The following is a 12,751-nucleotide window of genomic DNA, read 5'->3' on the forward strand; positions in this document are numbered from 1 at the left end:
TTTGCGCCGGCAAGTCGTACGCAGGGTATTTGTTATCGGTTGCGTACGGTAACATTCCACAACACAAATCAAATGCTCCGCGTCCATGTTGACCGTCGAAGTTAATGTCAACAAATACGTAAGTAATCGTCTTAATCCTCTCCCCATATCCCGACAGTACGTATTTCCAAACAGTTCACATTCCTGCCACTACCGGCGTTACCGTACGTATCGGTACGTACTCTTCAGAATGAACGCCGTACTTGCTAGGCAACTTCTCTGCCTCACAGGTTATACACCTCTGCGGAAGTGTAGGAAGATTGAATTCTCTAGGCTCATCGGCTAGCCACATGACGGCATACAGCGAGCCATGACACACTTTGAACTGAACACCCAGTATCATGTTGTCGGGAGAGAAAAAAGAGTAACCATAATCTTCGTAATCAGGGCAATAAATTTCTGATCTCTCGCACGAGATCTAGTCTCTTACCTTGCTGACAGAATATACCGAATACGCAATGTATAGAGTCGTAGAGGCCGTACCGCGAAGGTCCTTCAGCTTCTGCGTTGCCTATTTTCCTGCCCAAGTTGTGAAGGGCAGACAGGAGGAAGGAGAGCAACAGCATGCAGCCGCAGATCGTATACCACAAGTTTGTCGCGAAGGGCTTTAGGAAGTCGTCCCACGACATTTCCTCGTGTGTCAACTGCCGTATGAACACCTGGAATCTGCACAAAGGTAGTAATATGCAGGGTAATTCACCAAGATCGTGCGATACTCTAAAAACCGATTCCTGATAATAATAATAATAATAATAATAATAATAATAATAATAATAATAATAATAATAATAATAATGTGCATATCGAGTGCACCTCAGCACATGTGGACTTCGGTCCTGCGTTCATAGACATCTATGACGTAGTGCAGAGGGCGGCCACTAGAGGGAACCCAAGAGTTGGAGCTTAATCTGAGACGATTCTAACCGGCGTCGGAGTTATATCCGGTGTGGCTTAGTGGATAAAGCATCAGCACGTAGAGCTGAAAACCCGGGTTCAAGTCCCGGCGCCGGAGAGAATTTTTCTCCGTTCCATTACTCTTTCATCGTATGATATCTGCATGGAAATATCATATGTACTTCAGTACATTAAAATAATATATAACATACGATATGTTAAATAACGCTAAATTCTGTGACTGTGTGGGAAAATTTATGGCAAAAGTTTGACAGCTGAGGGTGGAACTGGCCGAGGGGGAGGGAGCCGAGGAAATAAGGGAAAGAGTTATTTATTAGTGTTGTAATGAGTGGTATTAACATTGAGCGAATGAGGTAATTAGGGGATAATCTTCTTTTTGTATTTATTGTGTCTTTTTCTATTTGTATTTTGTTGCGTATGTATGTTTTTTTATGTATTGCCTTTATATTTATTATTTGGATTATTTGTTGCAGTTTCAATAACGAATTGAATTGAATTGTTTATATATATATATATATATATATATATATATATATATATATATGTATATACCTGACATAATTAGGAACATTAAATCCAGACGTTTGAGATGGGCAGGACATGTAGCACGTATGGGCGAATCCAGAACTGCATATAGAATGTTAGTTGGGAGGCCGGAGGGAAAAAGACCTTTGGGAAGGCCGAGACGTAGGTGGGAAGATAATATTAAAATGGATTTGAGGGAGGTGGGATATGATGGTAGAGACTGGATTAATCTTGCACAGGATAGGGACCAATGGCGGGCTTATGTGAGGGCGGCAATGAACCTTCGGGTTCCTTAAAAGCCAGTAAGTAAGTAAGTAAGTAAGTAAGTAAGTAAGTAAGTAAGTATATATATATTATATATATATATATATATATATATATATATATATATATATATAGTGTTCCATTGTGTTTTTTTTCCTTTCATATCTTACATTTATTTCATTTTTATTGTTTTTGTGAAATTTGGTATGAAGTTAGAAGAGTTGTAATTGTGACAATTAATGATAACGGTAGTAATAATAATAATAAGTGTTGATTTCCTATTTTATTATTAGTAGTATTTTTATTTCTTTGAAGTTTCAAACTGTGCATAGCTACAGCACGAATGGCCGTACAGGCTAGTGCGAAGGATCTTGTGTACATGAGTTTGTATAATTTATTGTGTATCAATAAATGCACTTCATTTATTCAATAGGAAATGACATTGCGCGTCATTTCTTAAACTAAAGGCTGGTTCACAATAAACCGGGAACGAAAACGATAACGAGAACGAGAACGGAAATATTGTTAAAATAAATGCAATTAAATTTGAGTATTCACAATTAACTATTGTGAATACTTACATTTAAATACATTCATTTTAACATTATTTCCGTTCTCGCTTTTGTTGTCGTTTCCGTTTCCGGTTTATTATGAACCAGCCTTTATCCTGACCATAGCCTATGTGTAAGAAATAGTTTACTTGGTTCGGATGAGCGGAAGAGTGAAGTCCACGGCACTCATGCGGTCAGGTGTTATGATGAACTCGCTGATCGCCACGTCTACCTCCCCTGACCACAGCATCTCGATCATGCCATTCCAGGTTCCATTTTCCAGGGTACCATACGTCGTAGCTTCCTTGTACGTCGTCCTGCATTAAAATAACGTTATAAGCAATTATTTCGTGTATCAGAATTCATGTTTATATTGCCGATCTATGTATCGCTGTTTTGAGTTTTTAATTGGTTTATTTTACGATGTTTTATCAACTCCTACGGTTATCTATGTTCTGAGTGAGATGAAGGTGATAATGCCAGCGAAATGAGTCTAGGGTCCAGCGCCGAAAGTTACCTAGCATTTGTTCTTGATAGGTTGAGGGAAAACCTCGGTAAAACCTCAACCAGATAACTTGTCCTAACCAGGATTTGAACCCAGGCACGCTCTTTTTACGGTCAGACATGCTGTTACTTCACAGTAATGGACCGGTAGTAATTTTCTGTCAGGATTACTTTTGTATAGAGACTTCTGGTTATCTCGTATTTATACTTATACCTATATTAGAAGCTTTGTTTGTTTAAAAACTCACGTGAAATTTATCCTTTCCTGTAACGCATTCCATACTGCGCCGAAGTACCCGTCAACAGCCAGTTTTCCTCCATCTTTCTTCTTCACTATTGTAATAGGAGGGTTCTGTGAAATAAAAGATTCTATGATCAACAGTGAAGTATATTAAACAGGGTTTACGCAGCTCGGATTGTCGCTAGTTCACAAATGTAGGCAGCTAGAATAGAACTCCAATTATCCGGACTAATTATACTATGTATGTTTGTATGTATGTATGTATGTATGTATGTATGTATGTATGTATGTATGCATGCATGCATGTATGTATGTATGTATGTATGTATGTATGTATGTATGTATGTATGTCTGTATGTATGGTATTGTATTGTATTGTATTGTATGTATATATGTATAATAATAATAATAATAATAATAATAATAATAATAATAATAATAATTAATTACTTACTTACTTACATATGGCTTTTAAGGAACCCGAAGGTTCATTGCCGCCCTCACACAAGCCCGCCATCGGTCCCTATCCTGTGCAAGATTAATCCAGTCTCTATCATCATATCCCACCTCCCTCAAATCCATTTTAATATTATCCTCCCATCTACGTCTCGGCCTCCCCAAAGGTCTTTTTCCCTCCGGCCTCCCAACTAACACTCTATATGCATTTCTGGATTCGCCCATACGTGCTACATGCCCTGCCCATCTCAAACGTCTGGATTTAATGTTCCTAATTACGTCAGGTGAAGAATACAATGCGTGCAGCTCTGCGTTGTGTAACTTTCTCCATTCTCCTGTAACTTCATCCCGCTTAGCCCCAAATATTTTCCTAAGCACCTTATTCTCAAACACCCTGAACCTATGTTCCACTCTCAGAGGAGAATCCAAGTTTCACAACCATACATAACAACCGCTAATATAACTGTATTATAAATTCTAACTTTAAGATTTTTTGACAGCAGACTAGATGACAAAAGCTTCTCAACCGAATAATAACACTCATTTCCCATATTTATTCTGCGTTTAATTTCCTCCCGAGTGTCATTTATATTTGTTACTGTTGCTCCAAGATATTTTAATTTTCCCACCCCTTCGAAGGATAAATCTCCAATTTTTATATTTTCATTTCGTACAATATTCTGGTCACGAGACATAATCATATACTTTGTCTTTTCGGGATTTACTTCCAAACCTATCTCTTTACTTGCTTCAAGTAAAATTTCCGTGTTTTCCCTAATCGTTTGTGGATTTTCTCCTAACATATTCACGTCATCCGCATAGACAAGAAGCTGATGTAACCCGTTCAATTCCAAACCCTGCCTGTTATCCTGAACTTTCCTAATGGCATATTCTAAAGCGAAGTTAAAAGTAAAGGTGATAGTGCATCTCCCTGCTTCAGCCCGCAGTGAATTGGAAAAGCATCAGATAGAAACTGACCTATACGGACTCTGCTGTATGTTTCACTGAGACACATTTTAATTAATCGAACTAGTTTCTTGGGAATACCAAATTCAATAAGAATATCATATAATACTTCCGTCTTAACCGAGTCATATGCCTTTTTGAAATCTATGAATAACTGATGTACTATACCCTTATACTCCCATTTTTTCTCCAATAATAATAATAATAATAATAATAATAATAATAATAATAATAATAATAATAGTTTTATTTTCCCTGGCAGAGTTAAGGCCATCAGGCCTTCTCTTCGACTCAACCAGGATAAAATCACATACTTTTTATGTATGTATGTATAATAATAATAATAATAATAATAATAATAATAATAATAATAATAATAATAAAAGGTATCCCCGTAACATGCCATGAAGGCACTTGGGGGGCATGGAGGTAGAGCTCCATGCTTTCCATGACCTCGGCACTAGAATGAGGTGGTGTGGTCGGCACCACGCTCTGACCGCCTTTTACCCCCGGGAAAGACCCGGTACTCAGTTTTTGTAGGAGGCTGAGTGAACCTCGGGGCCGTTCTGAAAGTTTGGCAACGAGAAAAAATCCTGCCACCACCTGAGATCGAACCCCGGACCTTCCAGTCCGTAGCCAGCTACTCTACCAACTGAGCTACCCGGCCGCCAATAATAATAATAATAATAATAATAATAATAATAATAATAATAATAATAATAATAATAATAATAATAATAATAAAAGCACAAGCGAATGCTGTGAAAAAATTCAAGCATGCGCATTACGGTTCCTCCTTCCACCGTGCACAGTGGCGCCGCCTTAGAATCACATCTTTGCGCGGGAAAATTTAAGGTCGGATACATTTTAGACAGGCCTCGTATGTTGAAAATAAGTCCTCATATAATCACATACCATGCCATGGATTTTAGAATCAATACGTTACTAGGTAGGTCATGATGTAGGAGGCCATGATTAGTAAAGAATGGTATCTAAGGCGTTGGATAAATAACAAATTATAATTAATTATATAATTTTAATATATATTTTTTCACTTTAAACGTGTATTTTCGTCTTTTTGAAGTTTCAGGGATTATTTAGAAGTGTTCACGGGACTATTATGATTAAAATAATTTCACATTTTACTTCTGTAAACTTAAGAGGAATATTAAAGATGAATTCATCATCGTGTCTGTTTAGCTCAGTTGGCTAACGCGTGTTGTTTTAAAATCCTATAAACCCAACTTCGCAGGTTCAAGTCTCCTCGCATGCCAAAAGGTAAATTATTACAAAATTTTAAAAAGATGCATATTAGATATGGATATAATGTACAGGGACATCATTTTATTTTTACTTCAATTTTTATTGTACCTGAGATTTTGTATGTACTTCACTTCCACCCCTTCTACTAATGAAGTTCAACCTTCCTGCACACAGATTTAAGACCGCTTATACACTCATAGTAGCCTTACGGTCATAGTAAACAGTACGTTCCAAAAATATGTTCGCGTTTTCCAGTGACGATAAAGCTTTCAATATTGAATCATTTTCGCACAGGTACTGTCGTCCATTTGCCTACGTCGTATCCCGGTTTCCCCCACCTGCTTTTATTCGCCAGCTGGTGGCTGGGCTGTCTTACCTCTTTTCTTAGAACATTAATTTCTGTTAGGAATTGGACATCTACGTAATATTATACAACTGTTTGAAACAACTTAAACAAAAGGGCCTCGTTAAGTAATTAACTGTCACGTGATTTCCTCCCTTTCTACGACGCTGCGACGTAGCCACTTGGACGGACAGTAGATAGCATGTCTGAGTAATTTTATCTTTTCGGATCGGGCAGAAGTGAAGATTGAATTTACAGTACGTAAGGTACTCTTTTGTAGAATAAGTACAGAATTATTTCAACATGAGTTACTAGTTACGAAGGACGAAACTGGTAATTGGGATTAGGTACAATAGTCTATAGTGCGATAATATGCACAAAAGAACTGAATCCTGTATCGAAATGAACGGCCACCATTTTCAAAAATGTGTTTAAATATGCATATTATGATTATTTTTCAATTTAACTTCATTCTCTATATTGTACGCTAATGTGCTGTAGACAGTATAATATACACTGCATAATGAATACGTCCGCATGGATAGCTCAGTTCGTGAGTAAAAACACTCATTGTTAATACTGTACTGTATTCTGATTAAACAAAAACCTAATGAAAATTATCAAACTCAAAAGCGCGATATTTCCTAGCTTACGTAAATAGATGAACTACTTTTCTTCCCTCCTACCTAGCAAAGTGATTTGTTTGTATATTACGCCAGTATCATCGAACTCCAGTTGTGGAAAGAGGTAGCAAACGGTGTTGATCCAAAGGTATAGCCAGGTTAATATAAAAAATGTTAGTAAAAATAAAATGATGCCCCTGTACAAATTACGACGTAGCAGATAGAGAAAAAAGAAGGAGATTGAGTGTATGTATATTTAAGAAATGGTAATAAAGAAGTAGAGGTAGTGACATCTAGTAACTAATATATTAACTTCTTGAGTGTCCAATGGAAAAGTATACGTGTGTACCCGGGTACTAGGAAAATACTAATGAACTGTAAGGTAAAGTCTTTATCTCACTAGTGAAATAAAGTCATGTTGAATAGAAGCCTACTTTACAAACGCAAAAGTATTTAGTAAAGGCATGTTTTTCGTTATGGTCATGGATAAATAATAATGTATTTATACTGGCAGAGTTAAGGCCATAGGACCTTCTCTTACACTCTATCAGATAACAAAGTATACAAGGAGTGAGAATTTAACAAAAAGTTCAAGAACAGGATACTAACATATTACAAAAAATAATATCATAACAAAATCGACAGTAAACAATAAGAAAATAATATCATAATAAAAAAAAGAAAGTAGCTCAGTTTTTACAGATTGTTAACAGGGAAAAACATAAGGAAGGATAAATGGAATGTAATAAGATAATAAAAAATACGAAATTTAAACAGAATCAACAATAAAAAGAGTACGATAATAAATTCATCTGGCGATCAAGAGAACAAAAAGGGGGGGGGGAAGGGGAGAAAAAGAAACATATTTTTACAAAACTATCCCAGAGAAAAGGGCTTAAAGTGGAAGGAATCTGAATTGAAAAAGTGTAACTTTAGTTTATTTTTTAAACTAGGTAATGTCCGACAGTCTCTGACATGTTGTGGTAGAGAGTTCCAGAGATGAGCTGCAGAGACCGTGAAAGATGAAGAATAGAAAGATGTTCTGTGTTTAGGAATGGAGAGTGTGATATGGTGTATCAGCGAGTATCTATTTCGTGATATGAGGACAAATGTTGAAAACGAGAAGCTAGGTAGCTAGGGTTAGAGTTCTGAAGAATATTGAAGAGTAAAGTGAGAGAGTGAATAGTTCTTCGCTCTTTGAGACGGACCCAGGACGGCATATTTAGTGAAGGTGTGAGATACGGTCAGCATGTATGTATGTATGTATGTATGTATGTATGTATGTATGTATGTATGTATGTATGTATGTATGTAGTAGAATTTATGAAAACTTGTATTTTCGTGAAAATGTCTACTTCGATTGTTCAGCAGAATTGATGAAAACTTGTATTTTCGTGAAAATCTCTACTTAGATTTTTCAGCAGAATTGATGAAAACTTGTATTTTCGTGAAAATCTCTACTTCGATTTTCAGCAGAATTGATGAAAACTTGTATTTTCGTGAAAATCTCTACTTCTATTTTTCAGCAGGATTGATGAAAACTTGTATTTTGTGAAAATCTCTACTTCGATTTTTCAGCAGGATTGATGAAAACTTGTATTTTCGTGAAAATCTCTACCTCGATTTTTCAGCAGAATTGATGAAAACTTGTATTTTCGTGAAAATCTCTACTTCGTCTTTTCAGCAGAATTGATGAAAACTTGTATTTTCGTGAAAATCTCTACTTCGATTTTTCATCAGAATTGATGAAAAGTTGTATTTTCGTGAAAATCTCTACTTCGATTTTTCAGCAGGTTTGATGAAAACTTGTATTTTCGTTAAAATCTCTACCTCGATTTTTCAGCAGAATTGATGAAAACTTGCATTTTCGTGAAAATCTCTACTTCGTCTTTTCAGCAGAATTGATGAAAACTTGTATTTTCGTGAAAATCTCTACTTCGATTTTTCATCAGAATTGATGAAAACTTGTATTTTCGTGAAAATCTCTACTTCGACTTTTAAGCAGAATTGATGAAAACTTGTATTTTCGTGAAAATCTCTACTTCGACTTTTCAGCAGAATTGATGAAAACTTGTATTTTCGTGAAAATCTCTACTTCGATTTTTCAGCATTACAGTACATCTCTGTATTTCTTATAATGATATAGTAAAAAACTAAAATGACGCTTCTACATGGTAGGTCTACGAATACTCACCTCTATGGACACCCCTTTCATCGTCAGGCCGTGGAGGTCATTTCTTCTTTCGTCGATCATAGTGGCTGTCCAGCTGACGTTGCCAGAGCCCCATGTCCCGCAGAGGTACGATTGTAGAGGCTCTCCGTCTGCAACTCTGTACAACTCCGTCAAGTCTATCTTGCCCTCCCGATACTGCGCCGCAAGGAACTTGCAGTCAAAGGGAATGTCAATGTCGAATAAGAAGCTCTTTGGAGATGTGCTGGCGTCAAGAAATAAGAGCCACGCGGCATCTGACATGCGCCTGCGCTGCGATATCCTCTGGAAATAATTCAGTTTCTAAAATGGAGCCAGATATGATTTCCAACGCTCGATCAGCACGTGGTTGTACAAAAGAGCAAGACATAAACAGTCAATCGTCTCTCAATTGTTTGCGTCTCCATAACAATCCTGTCCTATCTTGGTTTTTCAACATTTCGGGGTGCTTTTGTTTTTCTGTCTTGTAGTGTAAGCTTATTTTTACAAAATGTGATTTCTCATAATTTACAATTGGTATATAGGTTTAACTAGTGGCTTGTACAGCAAATGCTGCAAACTAAGTTCATTAGTCGTTCAAATAAACATTTTTCAGATTTATTTTCAATGAAGAATGCCAGACATTCTGAAAGTTACTTGCTTCCATAATAATGAAAGATACTCTCTCTCGAGCCAATACTCAAGAGAACTATGCATATAAATATCTACACCACACCGCCATTAAATATATGAAAAAGACCCAACCCCACTTGATTAATAACTATAAAAATATTTTATTTTTAATAATATTATCTTACGTAAGTTTTATAGCTTTCAGTAATATATACTATCAGTCTTACTAATAAACCGTGTATAGTTTTTATACGAGACTTATGCAGAGTTGAGACAGAAAACGTTACTAATAAACCATGAATAAGCTATGGACGTATAAACAGGCTATAACTATACAATGGGAATTGCTTTGCAGTAGTTATATACACGAAACCCCTTGTTTAAGCGTTGTATATAGGGAAAAAATGGCCGCCCCTCTAACAGCTGTTCGTATCGACTGTCATTTTATGATGATGTTTACCTTGTAACCACAGAAGAACAAACCAAAGAACATAGAATTATTAGAATAATATTGCTGTAGCTTGTAATCTTTGACCAAAATATGGTGTGGTAATCGATTAGAGCCAGTCGTACTATCGATATTTAATACGCCACACTAGAGCGCTCTACCGGATCCAGTAGAGAACCTCAGATATTCTATTACCTTTCGTAACGAAGTAATGACGAAACTATGACGTAGCTGTGTAACAGTTATACTGTTATACACGACGTATGTAGTGATTATTAGTAAGGAATTTACACACGACTTATAAACGAGCTACTCATTGTATAAGTATAAGACAGTTAAACGTCTGTATATAGAGTTTTTATTAGTAAGACCGTATATATACTATATAGCTGCCACTCAGTAAAATATAGAAATCAAAATCTAATTTAAGTTATTCTCTACATCTACTTATATAACCCCAAAACGTTTCACTTTCATATCATCAATATAGCATTAATAAGTATAATTAATGAAAAATAGTCACATCATGGCATTAACTACAATAATATTTCATTTCTAATGGTAATAATGTCATCAAACAACCTGAAGTTTTGTACTTTTTAATATCCAATACACAGCTGTACCCAGAAAATTACACACCACAGAATCGAACCTGTAAATTATTTTTAGTAATTTAAGTTTTTAATAACCAATTTAATTTGAGCTCTAAATATGTCAGCATTCTTGCAGATCATGGCCTTCGTGTGATATTGTTTACTGTAGTGTGTGTTTTGTCTTATTCTGAAATGCAATTAATTGGTTCTGAATACTGACGAAAGATGGGTTTCGGAAAATAGGAAAATGATGTAGGAAAATTCACATTTCACTGAAAATTACTATTTTTCTGAAAAACTTTGAGTCTCAAGCTTCAAAATGGTGGGTCATTTATTAAAATCCGTTCAGCCATTTTCCCGTAATTTCCATTACCAGTTCAAATTATCTATATAGATATTTATAAATAACAGTTTCAAGTTTCAATATAACTTTGAAAGAGCTGTTGTAAAAGATAATTTCAATTCAAATCATAAACAGACCACGAAATATCCTACTTGGAAAATATGACATTATTGAATATCTCCATCAAGTATCTAGTTTCATACTCTTGTCCACCAATTGTAGGCCTACATATTATTTTATAAGACCGGGACAAAGTAGAACTTGTGATATTTGCTGCAATTAATACTAATGTCCATAATCTGAATTTGTCTGTAAGATGAACGTTGAATTTAATACGCTGGGACATCTGCAAATTTAAAAGTGAAATTACTTCTATATACATCTTGATTACACAATTTTTAACACTACAGGTATATCACTTCGGAACATAATACGAAAAACAAAACATAAGCACAAAAAATATAAGAATACAACACAAACACAAGAACACAAAAAATACATCACACTAACATACGAAAACAAAAACACGCACAAGATTGCAACCTCATTCAAGAAATTAAATTACAACATCGCATACAGAACAAATAACACTCTACAAAAACTTCTCAACACATAAACAACACAAAAAAACAAATACAACCACACAGGCGTATACAAACTCAAATGTAACACCTGCAACAACTTCTACATAGGACAGATAGGCAGATCATTTCAAACACGTTACAAAGAACACATCACAGCCATAACAAAATTACAAAACACCTCCACATAAGCAGAACACATCACAAATCCTAACCACACCTACAGAGACATCAACACAGATATGGAAATTCTACTAATTCAACCAAAAAGCCAGAAACTAAACACACTAGAACAATATGAAATATAAAGACACACGAAAACACATCCAAATGAAATTCTCAACACACAACTCAATTTCAGAACACACACACTCTTTGACTCCATATTACACTACACAAATACACCCCCACAGGAAATAAAACAAAAGGCGCCAAGACCAGCAACAACCAGTCCTGAAGAAGGCCAATAACAGGCCGAAACATGTCAACCAGGTACGATAGAATTTAACATGAGAAAGACATTATAATACAAATTCCGAAGTGAAATTACTTGGCAATTATGCTTTGATCGACTGTTTTAAATGTGTTTGACCGCGCATATATACATAATAGACCTGATATACAGTACATATGTTCGTTTTCATTTGAAATTATTTTTGCTTCTTATTTTAATGTGTTCATGTTACAGTCAGAATGCGAAATCCGTCAGAACCCGAAGTTTCTAGGAAATTCTAGTTCTGACAAAGCTCTTTAGAAAGACTTTTTCCAGTACGTCCATTAGACATCTTTATCACCAAGCTGCAACACAGTTATTGCACAGATTTCCTCTTATTGGCCTAGAATTACCTTCAAGCCTTCTCTGACTTCTGGATCCGATGATAGAACGATGCACAGAGGCGCATTCTGATTTCGGCACTGGAACTGTTGCAGGTCGCGGGAGTAAGTCTCGAAGAGAATAGACAGGATCTCCAGGCCTTCCCCGATTCCCGATAAGGACTTCTCCAGCTTTACTATTGTCTGAGTGTCCTGGAACCCTGAATTTGTGAAGAATGCAGACTGCTATCACTTCTTTATCAAAAGTAACGCAGCAAATATTCTGGATGGAAAAAGTTACCATATCTTAACTTTTCATCTCTACCTTATTTCGCACGCTTGTTTAATCTACAGAAAAGATAAAATATGAGATGTGATTGTTTACTTGATTATTTAACGACACTGTATCAACTACTAAGCTATTTAGTGTCGATGGAACTGGTGATAGCGAGATGAGGCCGA

The 12,751-nt window shown here is 35.9% G+C and overlaps 1 protein-coding gene across 1 annotated transcript in view; it reads right to left on the reverse strand.

Annotated features, from left to right (window-relative positions):
- Positions 1 to 12,751, reverse strand: part of LOC138708679 (probable glutamate receptor) — a 40,246-nt gene that overhangs the window by 16,441 nt on the left and 11,054 nt on the right. Inside the window, exons 2-6 of the mRNA XM_069838765.1 lie at positions 12,323 to 12,532; positions 8,885 to 9,184; positions 3,047 to 3,150; positions 2,444 to 2,611; positions 470 to 705 (exon numbers count right to left, since the gene is read on the reverse strand). Of these exons, the coding sequence (XP_069694866.1) occupies positions 470 to 705; positions 2,444 to 2,611; positions 3,047 to 3,150; positions 8,885 to 9,184; positions 12,323 to 12,532 (1,018 nt within the window). The remainder of the gene's footprint in view (positions 1 to 469; positions 706 to 2,443; positions 2,612 to 3,046; positions 3,151 to 8,884; positions 9,185 to 12,322; positions 12,533 to 12,751) is intronic.

Source organism: Periplaneta americana, chromosome 11, assembly GCF_040183065.1.
Source record: "Periplaneta americana isolate PAMFEO1 chromosome 11, P.americana_PAMFEO1_priV1, whole genome shotgun sequence".
Lineage (NCBI taxonomy): Eukaryota > Metazoa > Arthropoda > Insecta > Blattodea > Blattidae > Periplaneta > Periplaneta americana.